General features: G+C 40.3%; 1 protein-coding gene across 1 annotated transcript in view; it reads right to left on the bottom strand.

Moving 5' to 3' along the window:
• Positions 1 to 3541: 3541 nt before the first annotated feature.
• LOC123763526 (F-box only protein 21) overlaps positions 3542 to 25565 on the bottom strand; it is a 45499-nt gene continuing 23475 nt past the window's right edge. Inside the window, exons 4-9 of the mRNA XM_045750660.2 lie at positions 24654 to 24836; positions 20902 to 21092; positions 15584 to 15859; positions 8166 to 8412; positions 7875 to 7981; positions 3542 to 7722 (exon numbers count right to left, since the gene is read on the bottom strand). Of these exons, the coding sequence (XP_045606616.1) occupies positions 7539 to 7722; positions 7875 to 7981; positions 8166 to 8412; positions 15584 to 15859; positions 20902 to 21092; positions 24654 to 24836 (1188 nt within the window). The 3' untranslated portion in view covers positions 3542 to 7538. The remainder of the gene's footprint in view (positions 7723 to 7874; positions 7982 to 8165; positions 8413 to 15583; positions 15860 to 20901; positions 21093 to 24653; positions 24837 to 25565) is intronic.

Here is a 25565-nt window from a genome sequence, read left to right as displayed (position 1 = left end):
GGCTTCTCTGTTGTTTTTCCTGACCACACCTGTGTGTGTCGCCTGTCTCTGGAGACTAGCATCTTCATGGCAGAACTTTATGTATTCTCTATGCTCTTCGTCAACTGCTTTCTCGCTGTCAATCCTTTGTTGTTGTAGTCGACTCTCACAGTGCTCTCATGGCTCTGGATTCCTTTAATCCAGGCCATCTGGCAGTAATTGAGATTCAGCATTGGCTGTTTCTCATCTCCAGTAGATTTAAGACTGGATTTTTGCTGAGTTCCCAGCCATGTTAGTGTCCCCCTAGATGAACGTGCGGACACTGTCGCCAAGGAAGCTATCCTCACTTGTCCCATTTCCCATAAAGGTATTCCTTATTCTGACTTTTTAGTTATTCGTTCCTCCATCCTTGCCCATTGGCAGAATTGTTAGTCTTCAGTTACTGGTAACAAACTGCATGCTCGTAAGAGTAGTGTCCCTATGGCCTTCCTCCTACCACCATAACCGGCAGTGAGAAACGGCTCTGGCAAGGTTGTGTATTGTCCATACACGCTTAACTCACGGACACTTAATGGAGAGCCGCCCTGCTCCTTATTGTTCAAACTGCATTGTCCCTCTTACGGTCATGCATACCCTTGTTGAATGACTTCCAGGGCAAACGTGTCTTGATTCCCGATCATCCCTTGCAGTCACTTGTCCCTAGATAGAATTCTTGGCGAGTCGAATACTTTTGATATCGTTCACCTTATGCATTTCTGTTCTCATATTAGCATCATTAATGATATTTAGCGCCCTCTGATTATTCCACACATTTGATGGTGCTACACAGCCTTCCCGGCTTGGTGCCTTCTTTTGATAATTACTTATTTACTTGCATGGCATCAATAGAACTTAGCACAGTTGTCAGTTAATAGATGATGCTGCACCTGACTGCCTGACATGGCCATGTAGCAGGGCCAAACAGGTCCTGGAATGTAAACACTCGGTAGCGAGGACATCGTCTTAACCCTTGTGTTGCTACGGGCTATTTGGCCATTGTCACCCACAGGCGCATAAAAAAAAAAATCTTCTAACCCTGTTAATTTGTGTTCCCTGATCATGGAAAAAATAATAAAAACATTGTAGGTGGCATATTTTGCCCACTATAGGGAGGGGGAAGTCTGGCAAAAAGGAGTGTGGCATGCTGGCTGACACAGCGTGCGTCCGAGGCAGTCTGTCCAGCCCCAGCTGTCAGGCAGGAGTGGTCACAGAGAGATAATTACCTAATTGTTTCAATGTCCAATTTTTTTTTTTTTTTTTTTGCTGTAATATTATTCAAGTGTGTAGTGTAATATATTTATATAATAAAATGTGTGAATCATCGCTGTACTCAAAATTATGGTGTGCATATTATTGATTCAATTATTGGGTTCATAAAACAATAAACAAATACTTTGTCGGTTATTACACTATATACACAGGTCATATATACGTATCTGCACGTTTTGTTCACCATAACAAACCACTAAATTGGTATGCCGAGTGGCAGTGGCAGCCCGCCACTGACTGTCACTCCCTAACCTCACCTAACTCGCCACCCTTCTCCTCCCACCATATTGTTTTTGCTTTTATTCACTATATACAGACATTATATACAAGTATCTGCATGTTTTGTTCACCATAGTGAACAACTAAGCTGGTATAGTGAGTCCAGACAGTAAAAGGTGGTCACACAGAGTCGGGCAGATCATGCTACATCCCTCCCCACCAAGATTACTCCTCCCACTACAGCGCTAATTATCACAACAATCCTACTGTTATCAGAAACATGGTCATTTTTATCAAAGTAAAGGGGGTCTTCTGTAATACTATCATCGCTAAATAATAGCATTTACATAATATATTACGGCATTTTTAGACGATGCTGTGGTCACAAGCTGAACAGCAGTGCTGTGAGCTCATGCTACGTGCGCCAGCCTTGGTGGCTCACTCGGTACTGAGAAACTCACACCCGGGAATGTGGCCCATGATTTTTTTTTTAAATGGCATCTGTTTACAAGAGCCCTGATGAAGGTGAGGTGAACCCCATGTATCCGCGGGCCGTTTAAATCTTGCGTAGTACTCCAACATCTCATATGACGTGATGTGCAATTTATAGCAAGTTAATCAATATGTCATATGACGTGTTGTGTAGTTTTAGGGTTAAACCTCTTGGAAGAAGGCAGAAGCAAAAGGTGTTGTAGTAACCACCAAAGTTTGTGTCCTTTCAGGTGATGTGGTAGCCACCACTGGGAACTTGGAGGTCAAACCTGCCAAGGAAGACAATCCAAAGGGGTAACTAAAATCAAAGCCTGGTCTGGGTGCACCACAGTCAGAGCTATGGAGCCTGATCTTTCAACACAGTTTGACTTTGGGTCCTAGTCACAAACCCCATGAGTCCGAGGAGAAATCTGGGCAGAATTAAGCACAGTGAAATTAGACTTTGCTGCCCTGCACCCACCAGAGCCTAATAAGGGGAGGCACAAGTACGAGTACAACCTCAGGGGTAACTGGAACAGTATACATTGGTCACCATTGAAGGGTCCAAATGGTATCCCAGAGATACAACCCCACAATGGCCACCTGACCCGATGTCTAATTAGACAATTGATTCACGTGGGCCACACTGAACTTCCTGTTTTACCCCAGTCCCTCCACCAAAGCAATATGTTACCCCCAAGGGAGTACACCCCTTAGTAGGCTAAACTACCAGATGAGGGAACAGAGGAATGTACGAGTCACCATGCATGGCTAACACAAAGGAGGGCAATTTGCTTGTGCACCACCACATTAGGCTGGAGAGAGGAGCTAGAGTCACGCCCCACTTACCCGTGGGCGGTGCACAATTCTCCCCCCTACCTAAAATGTCAAACAAAATTCTCCAACAGTTCATTTTATGTGGGGATCTAGATCACACAAAATCTAAAGTGTGTGAACCAAGACACAATCATTCACTAGAACATTGCATCTTATAGTGAAAATTCAGCCATTTAGAGATAGATCTAAACTAATGTTGTATGAATAGCACATCACTTTATTGTTAACAATATAATAACTTCAATTCTTACACTGTATCCACATTTTCCCTTACTACGTACAATCAGAGCCAACTCTGACACACTATAAACAGCAATACTTTTGTTACCTTGTAATATCTAATGCTGAAAAGTATGTAAACATATTGCCTAAATGCCTTAGCTTACATGTGTAATAATATGATGAGTATGGAGAGCACAAACTGGCCCTCACTGGCTGCAACAATTAAAATAATAAAGTTCATACAGTGGAGAAAACTACTGACTTGCAGATTATGTGGATGACATAATTTACCTGCTTTATACCATCATTAAGGTAAGAATTTGAGTTAAATTGACAGACTGATGAATGCCTGGCCACTGGATATTCAAAACAAATATGCAATACCAAATACTGCAAGTCTGTCTTAATGGTATATTGAATCAAATGTCTGTACGGTAAGCATGTTGGGAACAAATGTAAGTACCACAGAACATTATTAACAAGGAAAAAATGAAAAATCAGTATATATATTTATATACATATAAATTTTCATAAACAGTAGCTTAAAAATGTACAAGGTTGAATTTATATTGTTACAGAGTAAACACACACATACACACATGGTCAGTTTCTGGACAAAATTATATACTGTATTATGTTTTTATAAACAAACATTATGACAGTAAAAATGATACAGGTTGAAAACCCTGTATATTGCAGGAAGCAAGTTATTTCAAACAGTAGTAATACACTACCAAATGCTTATTATTCAGATGACTGCATCACAAAGGCAGAACTGCTAATTCACTGAACCAATGACATAAGTTATGGTAGCTTATTGAAACATGAACTTGGGATACAGGCAATAAATCACATTCCAATAACAAAAGTATGGTAACAAATCATTGTAAAGAATGTATAGCATTTTTTCACTTGAAAATGTCCTACTCTTGATACCTATTCTAACCTAAGGTGACTAGACACTGATAAAACATCAGTATGATTGCCATCATGACAGCCAACCTCTTTCACTCTTACACAGAAACATTATGTAATTACTGTATCTAATTCATTGCAGAATGGTCAGTTTTAACTGACTAAACTTATTCACTGAAAGAATCTGAGAGAACTCATCACAGATGCAATGAACTTACTGGGAAGTTCAACCAATACCCAACATGAGGCAATTAATTAAGCTATCTTTAACAAAAAAAGGGACTAGTCCATAATTTTTAAATTGAGCCATTTTAATTAAACCATTAACACTGTTTCAAACGCATCTTGATATGTAAAACTATTGATACTAAACTTGCAACATACTTGACAACCTTTGGCCATACATACATATTAATAATAAATAAAATACTATAAGCAACTGGGTGGGGGTACTATTACTGTAACTGATAAAACAGATTTCCTGTTCTTATTTGTTTAAATTTTCTCTGAATATTTACTCAATTTCAGCACACTTATAATTTATATTAAATAAATGGTCTTAAAAAGGTAAAATTTTAGAATACTTTGAAGTATAAACAGCAAAATAACAAAAATTCTGAAGAAACAAATGGCCAAGTGATGAAGGCAGATGCTAAGTAATTGTAACTGTTGGCCAGTTGCTCCACCTCCACACACTTCTCAGTTTTTATTACACTGAATGCACCAACCATGAGCCGGGTAGCAACTTGCTTCTCTTATAATGTAAGACATCAACTTCACAGTAATAGTCTACTGGTTTATCAGTGGCATCCAAGACATGAAATACACAAACAAAATATCACATGACATTCATATGCAAGTGGCAAAGGTCCAGTTCTTTATTTTCCCACGTTGTACAGAACAATACCTATTTATATCATAGACTGGAGAAACCTCCACAAAACTTATTTTCTGGTATTTGAAACTTAAATAACAACATCTGGAATATTTGAAGGCTTATCATTGATATTTCAATAACAAGAAACCCTTATATATGTTATAAAATGAAGACACCCCTTTACATACATTTGTACAGTTTTGCCCATAATGCCTTCACCCAGAGAATGTACCTTTGCATTCCAAGCATCTGAATAGTATCAAAGCTATCATTCATTATGCCTTGTTCCCCCTAGAAACACCATTTTCTAGAGCCTTATTTTGAGTCTTCTCCATTCTTTTCAGGCAGTGTTCAACATATTTGTCTAATTATCATGTAAGTGAAGAAGTTGCCAACTGCTTGTACTGCGGTAACCACAAATTTGCACTGCTAAGCAAGAATATGTAAAAGGATTTCCTTTAGGAAGCATATAATACACATGAGAAAGTCTTTAGTGGGAAAAGCTAGAAGGACAAAATGAGAATAACTGGAAGAAAAAGCATGATACAATTAATAAAATGCAGTGCAGGATAAGATAGAACTGCATAGATAAGAAATTTTGACTGGAAGGCACAAGTGGGGTAGCACCAACAGGTGGACGGCAACTAATATTTATTGGTCTACCTACATGACACAGATGATTCGTTTCTATTTTCTTTCCCACTGAAGACAGGCTAGATCACTTCTACAATGTGTGTCCCTTTAACCTTCACAGAACAAGACTAGAAATTTACTTCTCAGCTTAAAAATGGTTATATTGGTACTGTAAACAAGAGCACATTAACCTCTAGGTTCTGGGGACAGACAGCTTCCCCCCCCCCCCCCCAACACACAAAGATCCAAACTTGACATCTTGTAGTTCCTTATTACAATAAGTTTTCTTGTTTATTACAAATCTTCATATATAGCTGTGCTACTAAATCCATTAATTTGGGCACAGGCTTATATGCAATATAAGCACCTTCTGCTGCCGTGATTAGTGCCTTAACACAACCCTCCTCACAAGTGAGACTGACTTATGTTCAAGCTATGGCCAGGGAGGAACAATTGGGCATAGTTTCTTCAATGTGTACTCCTATTTACCCAGCAGTGACTGAACACCTGGTTGTGAATCAATCAATGGATCAAGTTTTTGGGAAACTAATAGGGCTAGGCTTCACTAAGTTATGGGAAAGAGTGCTTAGTTGTGAATAAAAAGTCAGGAAGCCTGTACTCCTGTAACCTCTAGTAGTAACAAATCTGTGAGCACAATTTGTGTACAAACTAAGTACATTCAAAATGAAATACAGCTGTATATCAAAATTAATTACATTTTACAACTGTGCCCTTGCTCAGACAAACATTTTTTCACTATGATAACTGCTGTAAAGCTGTCATTCATAGCTAGATTATTCATTGCACATCTCATGTGTATACGAGTTGATATGCCATTGCAATGGTGGCAGTTGAAAAAGTAATACACAAGTTATACTTTTCATTGTCTGCCTACAGTACTACCTCCAGCTGCTATTTTTACACTCATTTACTATCCTTGTGCTCATCTATATTATGATGTGCCTTAATAATTTCATGCTTCTAAATTTTTACTTTCTGGCAGCATTAATGAATGATGAATCGACCATAAAATTGACCATAAATTGACTTTCTGATTGACCATAAAAGATGAACCCCGTAATGAACCTTCTGCATGATTATACAAGAAATATTTCAATTCCAAACATTTAAATTCTAAAATTATTAGTAAACAAATTTCTTTGGTACTGAAAGACAAGTGATTACATTCCAATATATTTTAGATAAGATTTTCCTTATCCCACATTGATTTCATAATTTAGATATTACTCCTAGAAACTAATGCCAAACATAAGGAGAGTATTTAGTCATCCGATTAAGGAATTGTCTTGAGTATTATACACAGCAAATGCTAGACCAGTCCTAGAAATTGCAACATCAGCATGAAACCCCCTCCGTGTGTAGGATAAGAACAAAACTTGAGAATCCGGAGAACTGCTACAATACCAACACCAGAGACAAAAGAACTGAACTCTGAGGACAGGCTTAAGAGGACTCTTCTAATAACACTAAAAGAAGAACCCAAGGGAATACATGAACAACATATAGGATGCAGAGGGAAACAGAAGTGGATATAGAAAGTCTGTTCCAGTTAAGGGCAGGCAAGGTAGGGTAACACACAAATAAGTTCAAAACACAAATTAGTCGTGTTGTGGATTGAGACACGCAAACCGAGACAGACAATCCTAAAGACAGAGACGAAGACAAAAATGCATGTCAACATGCAAAACTATGAAAATAATAACCCCCTATTTTGAAAACACGAGGAAATGTAGACTGATATCTATTTCCTCATGTTTTCAAAATATTGGGTTATTATTTCCCTTGATTAGTGCACTTCATTCTCATGCAAAACTATATTTACACAATGTTAAATTTATGGTTACATCATTTATTAATTATCAGTACTGTATTTGTATAAACCATTTATACAAGATGTTTACACCTCAACAAGATTATGCTAAATACAGCTAAGTCTTAGTTCAAGTACACTGTGGCTACAGTTTATAATACAATGCATAATTAATCTCTCTCAGTAAAATTGTATAAAATTATAGCATTGGTATGCTGTATTCTACTATTTTGTACTGAAGAGATGCTACAAGAGTCCTCTCGCTCTCAAGATCACATTTCTCACAGCCTCATCTTCTGGATATTCCTTTAACAGTTCAGCATTAGGTATGTAGTGCGTGCCTGTAAACACCTTAAAATACTTACCAACATCTGCATGAGTAACAGGTGTTGGTTGTAGTGCCACTTCTAAATTCTCCTGAGCTGCATACCTGGGGAATATCATGGCAATACATATATTTTGTCATAATCATATATTGTGGAACTGTACTTCAACCCAAGTGGAAAATATATTGCTGAGCATTCATAATTACAGTAGTTATGACAGACGTTGAGCACAAAGTACATAATTTCAGAAGCGTACCTGTGTGAGCCGTCATAGACAAGAACATTATAGAAGGGCTGCTTGGTCTTGTATTGAAGATTATGCACACCCATCCGATGGACCCACTCAGGTGGCATCTTGCACTCCTATAAGAGTTGTCACTCATAAAAAATGTTTCATCATTAAATAATGACTATTTCAATGTCATAATAACTAAATTTAAAAAAAATATGGGACATGAATTAAGAAAATTTTACTTGAACACTTACAGTAAGTGCACATTCAAATATTTTCTACAAAAAGGGGCATTAGAGAGAGAATTCCACTCACCTTATCCCATCCAAATATTACACAAGTATAGTTATAACGCTTGTGCTGCATCACTAGTCCTGTGGCATAAGCAATTTCTTTGCTTCTAAAATTTGGCTCAATGGGTTTTGGTGCTACACTCTGATTTTTCAATATCTGCTCACATTCTGACAACATTTCTTCATATATTGGAGAGGCATCTTGAGCCAGCAGACGTCGACACCCAGTCACAATGCGATCATAGTGAACCTCTAATGAGTAGTATATCCTATAAGCAAATAAAACCAGCATTGAATGTAATGAAACACCATTTTCTGGGCAAGCCCCGGAGGCTCCCAGAAGCTAAATGAACTGACATACGCTATATTAGTTTGGGGTCATCAGTCACAGGAGTCTTTATGCATACTGGGAACCACGAGTCAGAACCTGGACCCCTCAGAGAGGCGCAGGGAGCAATGGTCTACGAACACTTTACATTTAAAGTATGTCATAATTGGCATCAACCAGGAAAGCATTCAGAAACATAGGTAAAACAAAACAGACCACAATCTGGTGAAAATTGCGACCTACGTCTGAAAAGAGCAAAAGAACTCCCTCAGGAAGAAAACAAACAAGCAACACTTCATCCAACTAGCACTCCTGCTCATTAGTTCTTCCCCCACCAAAAGGGAAAGAGGGAGTCAGCAGCGCACCACTCTAGTTCTTGAATGATGAAAGAAGACCACCAACTAGAGGGAGGGAGGGTGTCAAGTGCCTCCTGGGCTCGCCCAGAGAATAGCGTTTAATTACATTCAACGCTGGTTTTTCTGTGGGGAGCCCTGTCGGCTTCCTGAAGCTAACTACCTGGCCCTCCAGTATTTTCCATGTGTATATTATTTGGTATCTCTCTCGTCTCCTTTCTAGAGAGTTTACTTGTGGAGAGCTTTGAGATGATCCCAATAATTTAGGTGTTTTATCTCGTCTATGCGTGCCGTATATGTTCTCTGTATTTCCTCTATTTCAGCAATCTCTCCTGCTCTGAAGAGGGAAGTGAGTACTGAGCAGTACTCGAGACGGGACAACACAAGTAACTAAGAGTACATCCATTGTGATGGGATCCCTGGATTTGAAAGTTCTCGTAATCCATCTGATCATTTTTCTGGCTGACGCGATATTTGCTTGGTTATGCTCCCTAAACGTTAGATCGTCAGACATCATTATTCCCAAATCCTTGACATGCTGTTTTTCTACTATGGGAAGATTCGATTGTGTTTTGTACCCTGTATTATGTTTCAGATCCTCATTTTTGCCGTACCTGAGTACCTGAAATTTATCACTGTTAAACATCATGTTATTTTCTGCTGCCCAATCAAAAACTTTGACATCTGCTTGTAGTTTTTCAATGTCTTCAGCAGAGGTAATTTTCATGCTGATTTTTGTGTCATCTGCAAAGGACGACACGAAGCTGTGACGTGTATTTTTGTCTATATCAGATATGAGAATAAGGAACAGTAGCGGTGCAAGGACTGTACCTTGAGGTACAGAGCTTTTAGCATCGCTTGGACTCGATATTATCTGATTGACTGTTACTCTTTGTGTTCTGTTCGACAGGAAATTGAGTATCCAGCATCCTACTTTTCCAGTTATTCCCATTGACCTCATTTTGTGAGCTATCACCCCATGGTCACATTTGTCGAACGCCTCTGCAAAGTCTGTGTATACAACATCTGCATTTTGCTTTTCTTCTAGGGCTTCTGTGATTTTGTCATAGTGGTTGAGTAACTGTGACAGACAGGATCTTCCTGCTCTAAATCCATGTTGTCCTGGAATGTGCAATTGTCCAATTGTCCAATTGTGCAAGGTCCAGGGGAAATCATCCCAGTGCCCAGCTCGAGAAGAAGCCAAACCTGGGACAACGTGGTCATCCGAAAGGAGGGGCAAGGAATCAACTAGTTCAGACGAGACAAGTCCAGAAAAACCCACGATCCGCACGGGCCCATTTCAGAATTGGAAACGGGCAGAAAACTCACGTGAGAGACGAGGTTGCTTCAACCACTCCCAAGCAAAGCTACTCCAAGACGACCCAACAGAGGGACGGGGAAGAAGCCTGACCCACGAGACCCGACACTCCTGATAGGAAAAAGGTCCGCCCAACGTCCCCAAAGGCTAGAAGAGACGACCCGAAAAGCTCATGAGTCGTGGGACCAAGCACAGGCAAAAAGAACCAGCCTCCCTTCCATTACCCCGCCAACAGGGCAACCTGCAAAAGAGCCGACGCTGACCCCAAGAAGCCAATCGCAGCACAGAGCAAGCACTGCGCTGACCAGATGAAGAAGGCCCTGGGGAACACACTGACGAAGAAACTGGCACCAAAGGCGTACCCTGACCAAAAGACACCAGAGCCCTGGCACGACCCAAATGAGAGGGCCTGGAATGACCCCCCCTCCCCCCGGAGTACAAGAAGTCTGATATGGAAAGACAGCAACTTGCTTAACCCACTGACAAAAATGGGGCAACTCCGTCCTCGGGGAACAACAAAGGACAGAATGGTGAAGAAGACTGCAGAGCCAGGGGCTCAAGCCGAATCCAAAGAGAGAGAGCAAGGACAGCCTGCCAACATGCAAGACGAGAGGTGAAAAACATAGAAACCGATCGGATCAGCGCAAAAAACTTCAGCAGGGCAGACGATGCCACTGCAGCAGCCAAAACCAGAACCCCATCCAAAGGTCCCTCACTCGATGCCCCCACATCCTCCGAAAGCCAATCTGAAGACAGCTCCAGAAGACCGAGATCAAATGACCCGAGTCTGAAGGTTATCAGCCAACAAAGTAGCTGAAAGAGTGGGGACCTGAACATGCAACTGAACCAGACCCACATCACGAAAAAGTGGAGGGGTGAAGAGGCACTCATTGAGGAACTCAAGCAAGCCCCTCCCCCCAAAAAATATACCTGCAACATAAGAGAGAGACCTCTTGTCACTCAAGCGTGCGGGTACAACAAAAGCCGCACCAATAGAGAAAAAGGAGCAGTCTGCCAGTCAAGTAGACTCTGGAACCTCATAATGCACCCAATATGGGAAAGAAGAACTGAACTCAAATAAAGCTGGATCCATCACAGAGGCGTAAACCAGGTCTCGCAGGAGGTACGCACCAAGGGCCTCTTGAACCTCCCCAGGAAAAATCCAAGAGGAAGGAGAATTCTGGAAGGACGAATCTGAATAAGCCTCCGGGGCCTCCAACCAGGCCACCAACCTGGCCCATTGCAACAAGGAAAATCAAGCATGCAATGCAGCCACTGCCTGATCCATGAAAGGATCAGACGAGGAATGGGTAAATAGAAGCACAAGCTGGGAACAAGTCCCGCAAGACTCCAGGTCATAGGTGTCACTGACCCAACAGGCAGCATGATGGAGGCAGTAAGAATGATTGTCTCCCTGAGGCAGGGGCAACGAACAACCTTCAACTTTGCACAAGGTAAGAAAAGACTGAACACACATCCATGAACCCCCCTGCCCCATCACTGGGGTTTTCCAGGGCCCATAGGGTGAGTAAGCCCTATGGAAAGCACAGGCACTGGGGGTAGCTAAGCCGGTTGTACCCTGTCAGTCAGCAGGCAAACCGACCACAAGCAGGAGCCGTGAAACCTCGGGGGCAACAGAGCAGGAACACCAAAACAACCAAGGTTTGCCTAATAATAAGCTAGGCAGACCACTTCCGTTAACAAAAAGCAAAAATGCTTGAAAAGAAAAAGAAAACCCCCGAAGACACAAAAACAAACTGGCAGCCAGACAGCATTGTCAGCCGCTGCATGTGCAAGTTGCACCAGCTACAGTGTGCCCCACTCAGCAATAACACTCCCCATGCGGGGCAAGATGGAAAGTCCGAGCCCCCCAACGTACACCAAGGGCGAAAGCAATGCCAAGCGACAAAGTCCTCAAATGGGAGCGAGTCCCGAACGCCCCACGGAAGTTAACCTTGAAACGCAAGGGTAGTATTTATGGAGCACCTAGGGAAGATCACCCTAGGCACATGCTGCTCCGCGTACAAGAAGACACCTGGCCACCATACCACACGCCAAACGACGCCAAAATTATGAGAAGGATTAAGACAGAGGAGGACAGCTTGAGGCTTCAAGAAGACCTGGACAAGCTGCAGGAATGGTCGAACAAATGGCTGTTAGAGTTTAATCCAAGCAAATGTAATGTAATGAAGATAGGGGTAGGAAGCAGGAGACCAGATACAAGGTATCACTTGGGAGATGAAATACTTCAAGAGTCCGAGAGGGAGAACCTGGGGGTTGATATCACGCCAGACCTGTCCCCTGAAGCTCATATCAAGAGGATAACAGCAGAAGCATATGCCAGGTTGGCTAACATAAGAACGGCCTTTAAAAACTTGTGTAAGGAATCTTTCAGAACGTTATATACCACATATGTCAGACCAATCCTGGAGTATGCGGCACCAGCATGGAGTCCATATCTAGTCAAGCATAAGACTAAAATGGAAAAGGTTCAAAGGTATGCCACCAGACTAGTACCCGAGCTGAGAGGTATGAGCTACGAGGAGAGACTACGGGAATTAAACCTCACTTCGCTGGAAGACAGAAGAGTTAGGGGGGACATGATCACCACATTCAAGATCCCCAAGGGAATCGACAGGGTTGATAAAGACAGGCTGTTTAACATAAGGGGCACACGCACTAGGGGACACAGGTGGAAACTGAGTGCCCAAATGAGCCACAGAGATATTAGAAAGAACTTTTTTAGTGTCAGAGTGGTTGACAAATGGAATGCATTAGGAAGTGATGTGGTGGAGGCTGACTCCATACACAGTTTCAAGTGTAGATATGATAGAGCCCTATAGGCTCAGGAACCTGTACACCAGTTGATTGACAGTTGAGAGGCAGGACCAAAGAGCCAGAGCTCAACCCCCGCAAGCACAACTAGGTGAGTACACACACACTGCTGGTACAGCTACACAGGGAAAAATCCAGAACAGGAAATTGAGGCCAGAAGAAACCAAGCTGACCCCAGCATATTCGATCAAGAACTGGCATGCTGGGCTGAGCCGGCTCCCCCTCCCTCCTTGGTTGGGGTGCACTAACGAGCGGGAGTGCTAGTCGGATGAAGTGCTGCTTTTTCTTCCTGGGAGAGTTCTTTTGCCCTTTTCGGACGTACAGTAGGTCGCAATTTTCACCAGATTGAGGTCTGTTTTGTTTTGCCTATCTTTCTGGGTGCTTCCCTGGTCGATGATAATTATGACATTTTAAATGTAAAGTGCTTGTAGGCCATTGGTCCCTGCGCTTCTCTGAGGGGACCAGGTTCTGACTCGTGGTTCCCAGTAGGCATAGGACTCCTGTGACTAATGACTCCAAACTAATATAGCGTATGAGTTCGGTTAGGTTCTGGGAGCCGACCGGGCTCCCCACAGAAAAATTTTGTTTATATACTTTGCAATTCAATACTGTATTTGATTATTACATAAAATCAGCTGCTATCCAAAGATAAGACTTTGTTGATACTCACGTCAACATTTTATAATTCAGCACTCTTACAACTCTCACAAAAACAATTCCAGCTTCTCCCAAAACAATGAATAGTGCAGGAACTGGGATCAATACAATTCCATGCACAAGAATCATCACATGTTGCTTCCCTTCTTTCTTTAAGGCTTTGTTTAAATTCACCATATAAATTTCTATTTAATAATAATAATAATAATAACAGGAAGCATTTATAATGACATTTGATAATCAAATCAAATAAGACCAGTTCAATCAATGTTTACATCTGAGCAAGTGAATTGTCCTTGCAAATCATGTATTTTCTCTAATTTAATTTACAAACATTTCTTAACATATTATTCAATGGTATCAGCATATAGGAATGATTATAATGTTTTACAATATAATTCAATAATTGTAAAGAGTATGCTTTTGTTTCCAAATATTCTAGTATCTGGCAATACCTATCATTCAGTAAAACAAAATGGAGTATGAAATAAGTGAACCCAAGTTACATTCAGTCAAAAAATTAGTGTACAGTACAACCTCAATTTAACTAAATGTATGGAACCAAATCCAATGCATTGCAACCAGAGATGCTTCCAGAATGCATTTTCCACTTCCTATGAGCTAATTTCACTTGGCAAAATTTTAATTTCAACCCATAACATAATAGACCAACCCGTCCTCCTAAAAATAACGTCACTTTTCGCCCGTATGCGCGCTATGGCCAAATTTGGACGTAATTTGAAATGAAATCGACTCACAAAAGTGACGTACTGTCCCGTTTTATGTTTGAGTCGTCCGGCTTACTCAGTAAGGTTAGGAGCGGAAACTTTCAATTAACGTTTTTCATAACGCTTTGAAACTTTATGAGAATTTCCTGCCCACCTAACCTACCAGAGGATCCATAACTTACTGTTGTCGAAAAAAAAAAATCCAAAATTTATTTTCATTTTTTTTTCATTTTCAAATTACGTCCACTTTCGGCCATACTGGTAAATGGCCAAAAGCGACATTAGTTTTAGGAGGACAGGTTGAATAGACAACTAACAAATGAACAGGTCTGCAAAAAATTTTAACCACATCTATCTTATTCCTTATGTCCCCCAGCCTCAAACTCATTTTCAAAAGGAAGCCGTGCTATACCTGAGAGAACAAAAACCTTGTGAACTCAAAATGAAAATATACCATAGAATTTGGTTTTAAATACAGTGGCACCTCGACATACGATTGCCCCTACTTACGATAATTTTGAGTTACTGCTACTGCTAACCGTTAGGCTCAAACTACCAAGAGAACTGCTAAAAATTGAACCCCTGTGATGTGTGCAATCACGGGGGCCTAGCAGAGGAACACTGATACAACAGAAGGTAGATCAGAACCAAGGGGGCAAATCCCCACCAGGCAAAAGAAACAAAAAGAAAAAGAAAACCCTGCCAAAGCACAACGTCCCTAGAAGGAACAGAACCGGTCGCTGTGTATAATGGGAGATAAGCTGCACAGTACCTACCAGCAATGACACCACCTCTTAGCCAAAGTCAAACAATGGCGATGAACACCCCAACAGTCCCCAAGGGTGGGCAATTGCCGTCCAGCCCCCTTCCCTTCCTTTCTGTTCGGTTTTCAGTAGCAATAAAAAAAATTTTTGTACCATGTGGGGTTTGTTTTGTTATGCCTACCTTTCTGGGTGCCAAACCCCAGTCGATGGCAGACATGGAATGCTTCCAAATACATGGGGGGGTTTCCATAGGCCCTTGCTTCATGTACCTCTCTGAGGGGGGTCAGGTTCTGGCTCATGATTCCCGGTAGGTAAGAACTCCAATCGACTGATGCCATGGTCTAATACATACTGTACACATCAGCTTGGTAAGCTCCGGGGAACCGTAATGGCTCCCCACACAAAAAATCTATGAACTCCTAAAGACATACATTGTACAACTATTATCAAAACGTACCTCAGTAATAATCCTTGGACACTACGATCAGCAGGGATCAGTAGACTCATCAGCTCTGTAGCAGGACAAAAAAGTTCAATATGTTCAAAGATATGACCTTGCATCTGGGCAACACTCATAATGTTTCTGATCATCCGATGAAATACTTGCATTGGCCCACATGATGTCAGGGGCATCTGATCTAGTCCAACACCTTCTGGCATCTCTCCCCGAAGCACTTTAGCAATAGGGCGTTGGCCCTTATTGAATGCATCTATATATTCATACTCATATGTTCTGTGAAACAGCAAAGAGATGAAATATTAATTTTGTAGGAAAATAACAATTCATCATACAAATTGTAAACACTTAAAAAGTAAATATCAACTTCCCTCCATTGTATTCCAGCTTCTTGTCCTCATATTTCTTCTCAGCTATATATATCTGGCTTAGCACTTTCTCCTCATAATTACTTTATTTAAATATTACAAAATGAGATTAAATACAAAAATGCATCAACTATAGAAAGGTGATGTGGCAATAATACAAAATTAAATAATTTGTTTCATGTGCACACAACAAGTCAAATCAACCAAACTGGAAATGAGACCTGCTAGATCCTTATTGTTTCAACTGCTGTTTAACCTTTCCACTGCTAAGGGGGTCTTGAGGACATTTACACCCCTGTGCGCAAGAAAAAAAAATCTAAAAAATTATTTCGTCTTCTAAAAATGTTAATTTGTGTTCCTTGAGCACGGGAAATATAAAAAAAAAATCGTAGGTGACATATTTTGGGCGCAATAGACTGAGGAAGTCTGGCAAAAAGTAGGCGTTGACAGAGCGGTCGTCAGAGCCGGTCAGCGTCACTTTAACTGACAGGTGGGAGTTGCCACAAAGATATTATCACCTAATTATTTCAATGTCTCTGATTGATTTTTTCTTAGCTTTTTTGCAGTAATATTATTCAATAGTGTGTATTGTAATATATTTATATAATAAAAGTGGTGAATAATTGCTATACTCAAAAGTATGGTGTGCATATTAGTGATTCAATTATTATGTTCATAAAACAATAAACAAATAGTTTTGCTGCTATTACACTCTATACACACGTTATATATAAGTATCTGCATGGTTTGTTCACAATAACGAACCACTAAGTTGGTATTATGAGTCAACAAGGAGTGACCACCACACACCAGCCGGCCACTCGTTGCCACTCCCTCAACAACGCCTCACTCGCCCACTTTCTCCCCCCACCATCCTGTTTTATATTTTATTCACAATATACAGACATTATATATAAGAATCTATATGTTTTTTCACCACAACTGTACAACTAAGCTGATATAGTTAGTTCTGGCACTAAGAGTCGTCGCTACACACAGTCAGCTGGCGGCTCCCTCACTCATTCAAGGTCACACGCACTAAACTTTTTCCCCCAATAATACTGTTTGCAGTGTTATTACACTATACACACAAACATTATATATAAGTACAGTATCTACATGTTGTATGCACTGTAACTGTACACCTAAGCTTGTAGAGTGCCCAAAGAGCACAGTGGCCACCCTCTACACCAGGGGTCTCCAAACTTTTCAATGTAAGGGCCACATTATATATTTCCCATATTTATGCGGGCCGGAGGAACAAAAAATGAAATTGCTATTTTGTATAACTAAGATAAAGGCATTGTCAAAGTACAGAGAAAAGAATATTGTACAGTGTTTGTGCTCCCTGAAACGGAAGCAGCGAAGCCCCACTCGCCCTCCATCCCCACAATATACAGTTATACACAACTGATTGGTTGTAATGCACAACACATACCTACCAGTATTAGTATCTGTGCGTCACACTATCGAGAGAGAGGAAAACTGACTCGGGTTGAGTGCCACCAGTCAGCAGCCCCAGCTTTGAATAATTCTGCGATGCCATTCGTACGATAATTATTTTTTCAAGGCCACCACACAGGGATTTGTTTGGAGGGCCGGATGAAATTATGTGGCGGGCCGGATGTGGCCCGCGGGCCATAGTTTAGAGACCCCTGCTCTACACAGCCAGACAAATCATACAGACGACGCCACCTCTGTCACCCAAATGGCTCCTCCCAGCATAATCCTTTTGCTGTTATTACAGCAAATAACATTATATATAAGTATCTACATTTGTGTTCACCATAGAAAACCACTGAGCTGGTATGGTGAATGCAGACAATAACAAGTGGGCCACACAATCAGCAAACGATGCAATCTCCCTCCGTCCCTCAGCATCACTCCTCCCACAGCGCTAATTATTACAACAATCCTGCTATTATCACAACCCTGGTTATTTTTATCACAGTCAGGGGTCATCTGTAATATTGTCATCACTAAATACAGTAAAAGCAATTATATATTTATTTTGACATTTTTCGGCGATGCTGTGGTCACAAGCTGAACAGCAATGCTGTTCGTTCATCCTGCGTGCGCCAGCCTTGGTTGCTCCAACAGTACTGTGGCTCTCACACCTGAGAATATTACCCACGATTTTATTTTTTAAATGGCGTCTGTTGACAAGAGCCCTGAGGAAGCTAATGTGAACCCCGTGTAGCCGCGGGCCATTTCAATCGTGCCTGGCACCCTATGGCGTATATATACGCCATGCGCACCGTGGGACATGTTACTCATGGCGTATATATACGCCATGCACAGTTTAAGGGTTAAAATATCATTTTCCTTTAAGCATCAAGGGGGCCTGACAGCTGAGTGGACAGTGCTTCAGAGTCGTAGTCCTGAGGTTCCGGGTTCAATCCTCGGTGGAGGCGGACACAAATGGGTAGAGTTTCATTCACCCCGATGCCCCTGTTACCTAGCAATATATAGGTACCTGGGCGTTAGACAGCTGTTAGGGCTGCTTCCTGGGGGGGTGGTGCAAAAAGGAGGCCTGGTCAAGGACCAGGCCGCGGGGACACTAAGCCCCAAAATCATCTCAAGATAACCTCCATGTCAGAAGTCTCCCTATCACCCCTCCAGCATATTCCAGTTTCCAGAACACCCTCTTGTGTGGGACTCTCTCAAAAGCCTTTTTTAGGTCTAGACAAACGCAGTCAACCAACCATCTCTTTCCTGTAGTATCTCTGTGGCTCTATCATAAAAACAAAGAGTTGTTACACAGGATCTTCCTGTTCGAAAACCATACTCTCTGTCTGTCATTATGTCATTACTTTCTAGGTGTTCAACCCATTTGTCTTTAACTATTTTTTTCTAGTGTTTTGACTAACACTATTCTGTTGTTCTAACGGACTAACACTCATGCTGGCTGTGTGGCGCACACGAGCCTCAACCTCGCCCCTTAACTCAACAGCCAATATTTCTTTGACACGTTTGTATTTCCAGCTTTCATTTATACAGTTTTGTCTACATTTCAATTAAAATAAACTATCCCTATCCACTTTGAGGATTGTGGTGGAGGAGGAAGGAGGAGGAAAATGAAAGGAGCAGGAGGAGAAAGGAAGGAGAAGGATGAGGAGGAAGAGAGGAGCAGGAAGTAAAGAGCAGGAAGAGAGGTGGTGGGTGAGGAGGAGGAAATGATATGGAGGTAATATCTATCAGTACTTACCTATCAGTGTCTACAAGGGAGAGGTCTAGCTAGTTCTTTATACCCTACCTATTAGTGTGCTGTACCTGTTGCATCACAATTGAACTGTTCCGACATTCAAATTCCTTATTGAATCTGGCCATAAATTGTGGATAGAGGTGGTGTCTACATCTACTACTTTCAGTGTGGGAAGGTGGTGCAAAAGAGGAGGTTGTAGGGGTGGGAGTGTACTGAGGTAGTCTCTTAACCTGATCTTACTTCCTCAGTCATACCACACCTTGTCCACTGATCACTTTCACCCACCATGAAACTCTTTTATCTTGATACATTAATGTTTTATTTGTGTCCCCTTCTGTTTGCTTTTTTATTTAAGCATTTGTGGAACATGTAAAGAAATCTTGGGAAAACTATTAATCCTTCCCCAGCCTCCACCTGTGATGGTCACATCAGATGGTGGGCAGTGTGGCGAGTGAGCACTTGCCACATTCGGTTACCAATCTACAGCATACACCTTAACTAATCAAAACACAAGATTTCTTTTTAACTTGGTTAGTTTCAATAATATAAATCCCCTTGACTTAGTGATAAAATGCTCGCCTGGCATTTCGCGAGCGTTTTGTCATGGCTTTGTATCCTGGCTGGGGAGGATTTACTGGGCACAAATCTTTAACTGTAGCCTATGTTTAATCCAACAGTAAAACAGGTACCTGGTTGTTAAAGGATTTGGTGGGGTCGTATCCTGGGAAACATAGGATTAAGGATTTGCCCAAAATGCTATGCGTGCTAGTGGCTGTACAAGAATGTAAGAACTCTTGTATATATATATATATATATATATAAATATATAAATATATAAATAAATAAATAAATAAATAAATAAATAAATAAATAAATAAATAAATATATAAAAATACAAAATTTATTCCCTGCCACCTAGAAATGTAGCCACAACTGGCTCGTGGGTAAAAATTAAGATTTACCTTCCTATTTCATTTTGTCTACAATAGTGATTCCAGCAACAGTAAATGAGTTGACTGAAGAAAAAGTGAAAATCAAATTGTAAAAATAAGTCTTGGCAATAAGTGCAAGCTCAGAAGAACTCTAAGAACAGATAGTAGTGGAAGGCACTTCCAGTCACAGTGTCAAGATCAAATACAACAATGAGCTTCAATGCACCAGCTCAGGTAGCTAGGAGATGGGGCCAAAGAGCTAGATCTCATCCCAGGTAACCATTATTTTAGATCAGCATCAGAATCAAGTACCTCATTCGTTTGATGATTCAGAAAGACTGTGAGGAATCTGTGATTGGACATACAGTAATACAAATTTTCTCCACTCCAGCCACATGCTCAAACTCTAAAGCAAGAGATTGTTGACGAGGCTCCACAGAGTTATGACCCACTAGACAATTCACAACCTAATGTCTACTCTCTTAAGAATATTTACAACGTGAAACTTTATTTAATTCATTTAGACCTCTTGCTAAACTGTTGTACACAAGTGTTTACAATACAGATAGCAAATTCATACATAAAAGTATCTCCCTGCCACTATTGTATAAATTTATAATGAAAGTCATCTTTATGACATCCTGCAAGCTAAACTGCAGGTACAAACAACCCAACTAACAGTAGTATGACTGCCTTACATTATCCACAAATTTGCCATAAATCTGGTTTTACAGACAAAGCAGCCTTAAAAGAATTTAAAGAAAACATTTGAATAAGATATATTCTTACACACCTGTCCAGAATGACACTTACCCTGGTATTTTCCATCTGATGACAAAATGAGAAGGATAGTTAACAGGCTCCAAATGCAGGCCCAGTCGATGACATACAGCCATGTATATTATGCACATGGTGATAGGAATTCCTTTTTTTGTACTAAGTACTTCATTTATGAGAGAGTTTTTGAGGTTGTAATAATCTTCACTGTTTCCAGTCATTTTCATCTACGGAAAAAAGAGAAAAAAGCTTATGCTATGTACTTCTGACAAAAGGTAATTAAATTTGACTTCATTACTGAATGAGGCAATGAGTGGAATAAGAGAAATGCCTTGCAACCAAAAATAATGTTTGTGATTAGAAGAATTGGTAAGTATAAGGAAAAGAATCACTCCTTAAGAGGGACCCTAAATGAAGCGAAACAAATGATGGAAGGGAGACAGGAATGCCAGAAAATTACAAAGTGACTAAGATGGGCACAATGGGTTTTAGGAAGTGACCAACAAAAACAAGGTTTAGGGACAGAGTGGGAAATACCTGCCTGGTTGACAGGTGGAAATAAGAATTTTATTCAATAAAATTTGCCCAAAGAGCATGGCCAAATCAGGTAATGAATGGCAATGCTGTAATATTGCTCAGATTGTATTTTTAAAACATTTCAGTAGATAGGTGCAACATTAGGAAAGATAGCTGGTATTGGAAACCCATCAAGAATATAGAATAATAAAAAAAATTTGAGTTTCTTTTTATTTGGAGTTGGTATAGTTTTTGGTTCACTTTGGTATGGACTGGGCTACCTTTGTAAAACATTGTTCAGAGCATTGGGCATGATACATAATCTAGACAAGGTGAATCTCCCTACAAACTTTTTTTTCCTGGTAGATATCCATTATATTGAAGTTAAAACTTTGTTCAATAAAATTGCCCACTGTGGGAAAAATTAGGATATGATGGGACAATATTGCTCTGAGGATATGAATAGTACACTCCCCAACCTTGCTATCAGACCTCGATCATTCGTTTGAGATCCAGCCCCGGAGAGGCCTATGTAGTTCCATGGCCGGCCACAAAGTTGCCGATGGCGCCGCTGTTTGTGTTTACCTGCAGCGGACAAAACCCTCCCTCTCTCTCTCTCTCTCTGTTTTATATCTCTGCATATTTTTTGCATCCTACTACTAGTGCATCTGGAAATGCAAGAAATATGTTGTTAAAGACTTCAACACGCAGTGAAGTTAAGAGAAAACATATTGCTATGATCTATTATCAAAGCATTCAGTTTATAAAGGAAGATGAATCTGGGATGTCTCCTGTGTGGTGGACAGACGTGCAGAGGAATGTGTCCAAATTTGAGATTGTGATTCACTTTCTCCTGAGCAAATTTATAATGCCAATGAAATAAGTTTGAACTGGCATATGTTAACACTATCACTCGCTTTAGACATCGCTCACGTCCACTTTTTTCTCGAGTCCTAGCCCTGGACAGCGCTTGCGTCAAATACAAAAATATTTGTGTAAAATTCATTTTTTATCCGATCGACTTCGGGATAGTTTCAAAATAAGCGCATTTAGATTGAGCACAATTTGATACCAAAATGAAAGATGTAACACGAAACTTGATGTTAGAACACTTGAAAGATTATAAATACGTTTTTGGTCAAAATTTTAAAATATTTGTTAAAATTCTATTTAATGTGCTAGCATTATGGGATTAGTTTTAAAATGCGCGCCTTTACATTGCGAACAATTTGATACCAAAAATGAAAGATGTAACGCAAAAATTTATGTCACAACACTGGAAAGATATAAATAATTTTGTGATGATGAGCATCCAAAATTAAAATATTTGTTCAAATTCCAGTTATTGCTTTATTATTATGGGACTAGTTTTAAAATACGCACCTTTATATTGCAAACAATTTGATACCAAAACGAGCGACGTAACACGAAAATTGATGTTATCAAACTGAACGAGTATACACATTAGGTTGCGGGTGTGATAATTGGTTCTCGTTCACGGGTAAATTTAGGCTTTGCTAAGGGGAGTCACGCTGGGCTTTTGGACAATATATGCACATACACCTGCAGGGAATTTATTTGCGAACACATTGATACCAAAATGAACGACGTAGCATGAGAATTAAAGTGAGAAAACTGAAACGATTATGGACATTTTACTGATTTTGTGCGCTCATGGATAACTTTTGCTGACATTAGGTTTTGCTGTGGGGAGTCAGGCTTGGCTGTTGGACCTTATATGCATATACACCTGTAGGGAATTCTATTGTGAACACAATGATACCAAAACGAGCAACGTAGCACGAGAATTATCATGGGCTACTTCATGCATATGCGCGGAGCGCACGCTTGGGGCGCGATAGTGTTAACCTAGCTAAACCCAACTATACCTAACCAAAGCTAACCTAATCAAAGCTACCCAAAACCAACCAAACCTAGCCAAACCAATCCTAACCAAAGCTACCTAAACCTAACCAAAAGAAAGCTAACCAAAGCAAACCTGACCTAACCTAACCAAATCTAGCCAAGCTAACAAAACCAAAGCTAACTAAACCAAACTTAACCTAACCTAACCATGCACAGGGCCTGACAGCTGAGTGGACAGTGCTTCGGATTTGTAGTCCTGAGGTTCCGGGTTCGATCCCCGGTGATGGTAGAAATAAAATGGTCAGTTTCTTTCACCCTGATGCCCCTGTTCACCTAGCAGTAAATAGGTACCTGGGAATTAGACACCTGCTACAGGCTACTTCCTGAGGGTGTGTAACAAAAAGGAGGCCTGGTTGAGGACCGGGCCACGGAAACGCTAAACCCTGAAATCATCTCAAGATAACCAAAGCTAACTAAACATAACCTAACCTAACCAAACAAAAACTCAACCCTAAGTTAACACCACCATATTCACACATTATTCCAAGATCATAATTATGAATTATTATTATTATATGGAGAGAAACATGTGGACACTTAGTGGGTATGTATATTTATTGTTGCTGTATTACCAGTATTCTATGGCATTTGGTTTAAAGTATTTAGTGAAACAACAATGTATTGTTACATACTTTTGTACATAGTTATTATTTTTCGTGTTGGGGGAGGGGGGGAAGGGGGAATTTGACTACTTATCGCATATCTAATCGCACTTGGGCCCCGAGGTGTCCGGAAGGGAGGATGTTGAGTACTCGCCTAGTTGTGCTTGTGGCTGATTGAGCTCTGGCTCTTTGGTCCTGCTTCTGAACTGTCAATCAACTGGTGTACAGATTCATGAGCCTACTGGGCTCTATCATATCTACATTTGAAACTGTGTACGTAGTCAGCCTACACCACATCACTGCCTAATGCATTCCATCTGTTAACTACTCTGACAATGAAAAGGTCTTTCTAACATCCCTGTGGCTCATTTGGGTACTCAGTTTCCACCTGTGTTCCACCTTGTTCGCGTACGACCTGTGTTAAACCATTGAGTGTCGTTGATACCATTAGTGCTACTTTGAATACATTTATAAAAAAAAAAAAAAACATTCATAGATATGTGCAACTTTAAAAGATAAACTTGGTGCCTGTTATGTATAGTTATAAAAAAAATTATATTTTGTTTTAATTATTAAGTTAAAATTAAGAATTTGGACAAATTTTGTTATACTGGTAAATAGGCAAAAATGGACATCAGGATGTAATGCAACTCCAAATTGGGTTTGAACTGATGTACATACAGTTATATGAAAATGGAAAGTCCACTGTCTAGTATCACAATTTAAATCCATTATTGTGCTTACCTGAGTAAACAACACATGGTTGATGCACTTGAAGAGTTGTCTACACCTCTCTGGTGACCATTTGGATTCTTGTAGGATTTGGCTGGGCAGAATTAGTGCAGCCGAGAGCATTGGATGGTCCGAGTGATTGACACGAAGCTCCTTAAGACATTCCTTTGCTATATCATCAATCTGACTTGTCACCTGTAATTTTTAACTCATCAGAAAGAACTTACACAAGAATATTAATTTCTAATAAAAACTTCATTAAAACTAAAGACAAATGATTCAGGACATTAACTGTAACTATGAAAAAATAAGTTTTCAAGTTAAAAAGAAAATCTTTTTTCTCTGCAGAATAATTTAGCTGATCCCCAAGGGTCCACCCATTATTGAGACATAAATGAAAAATACAATACAAATGGAACACATTTGAAACAAAGAAAGATTGTCATAATGGAGCAGCCTACCCGACAAACACTGAACGAACCTTTATGGCATTTATCCGTTTTTCAAATTGTTTCAACTGTTTTTTTATTTTTCGTTTTTTTTAAGAAACATGGAGCAGCCTACCTGCCGAACACCGAACGAACCTTTTTGACATTTGTTCTGTTTTCAAAATTTTTCATTTTTTTGTTATTTAAGAAACATGGAGCAACCTACCTCGCGAACACCAAACGAATCTTTTACTATAACAAAAATGAAAAAAAAAAAATATTGAACAAATTTGAAGACAGAAAAATGTCAAAGGTTTGTTCAGTGTATGTAAGGTAGGCTGCTCCAGTATTTAAAACATCGAATATCATATTGATGTTTTTCGGTGGTAGAACGAATTAATTTGATTTCCATTACTGACAATGAGGAAATTCGTTTTGTATGACATCCGTTTCACATGACGAGCACGGTGCCAGAACAGATTAAATTAGTTATTCG

Source organism: Procambarus clarkii, chromosome 52 (assembly GCF_040958095.1).
Source record: "Procambarus clarkii isolate CNS0578487 chromosome 52, FALCON_Pclarkii_2.0, whole genome shotgun sequence".
Classification (NCBI taxonomy): domain Eukaryota; kingdom Metazoa; phylum Arthropoda; class Malacostraca; order Decapoda; family Cambaridae; genus Procambarus; species Procambarus clarkii.
The sequence above is the reverse complement of the archived record's forward strand: the minus strand, read 5'-3'. Positions and strand labels throughout refer to the sequence as shown.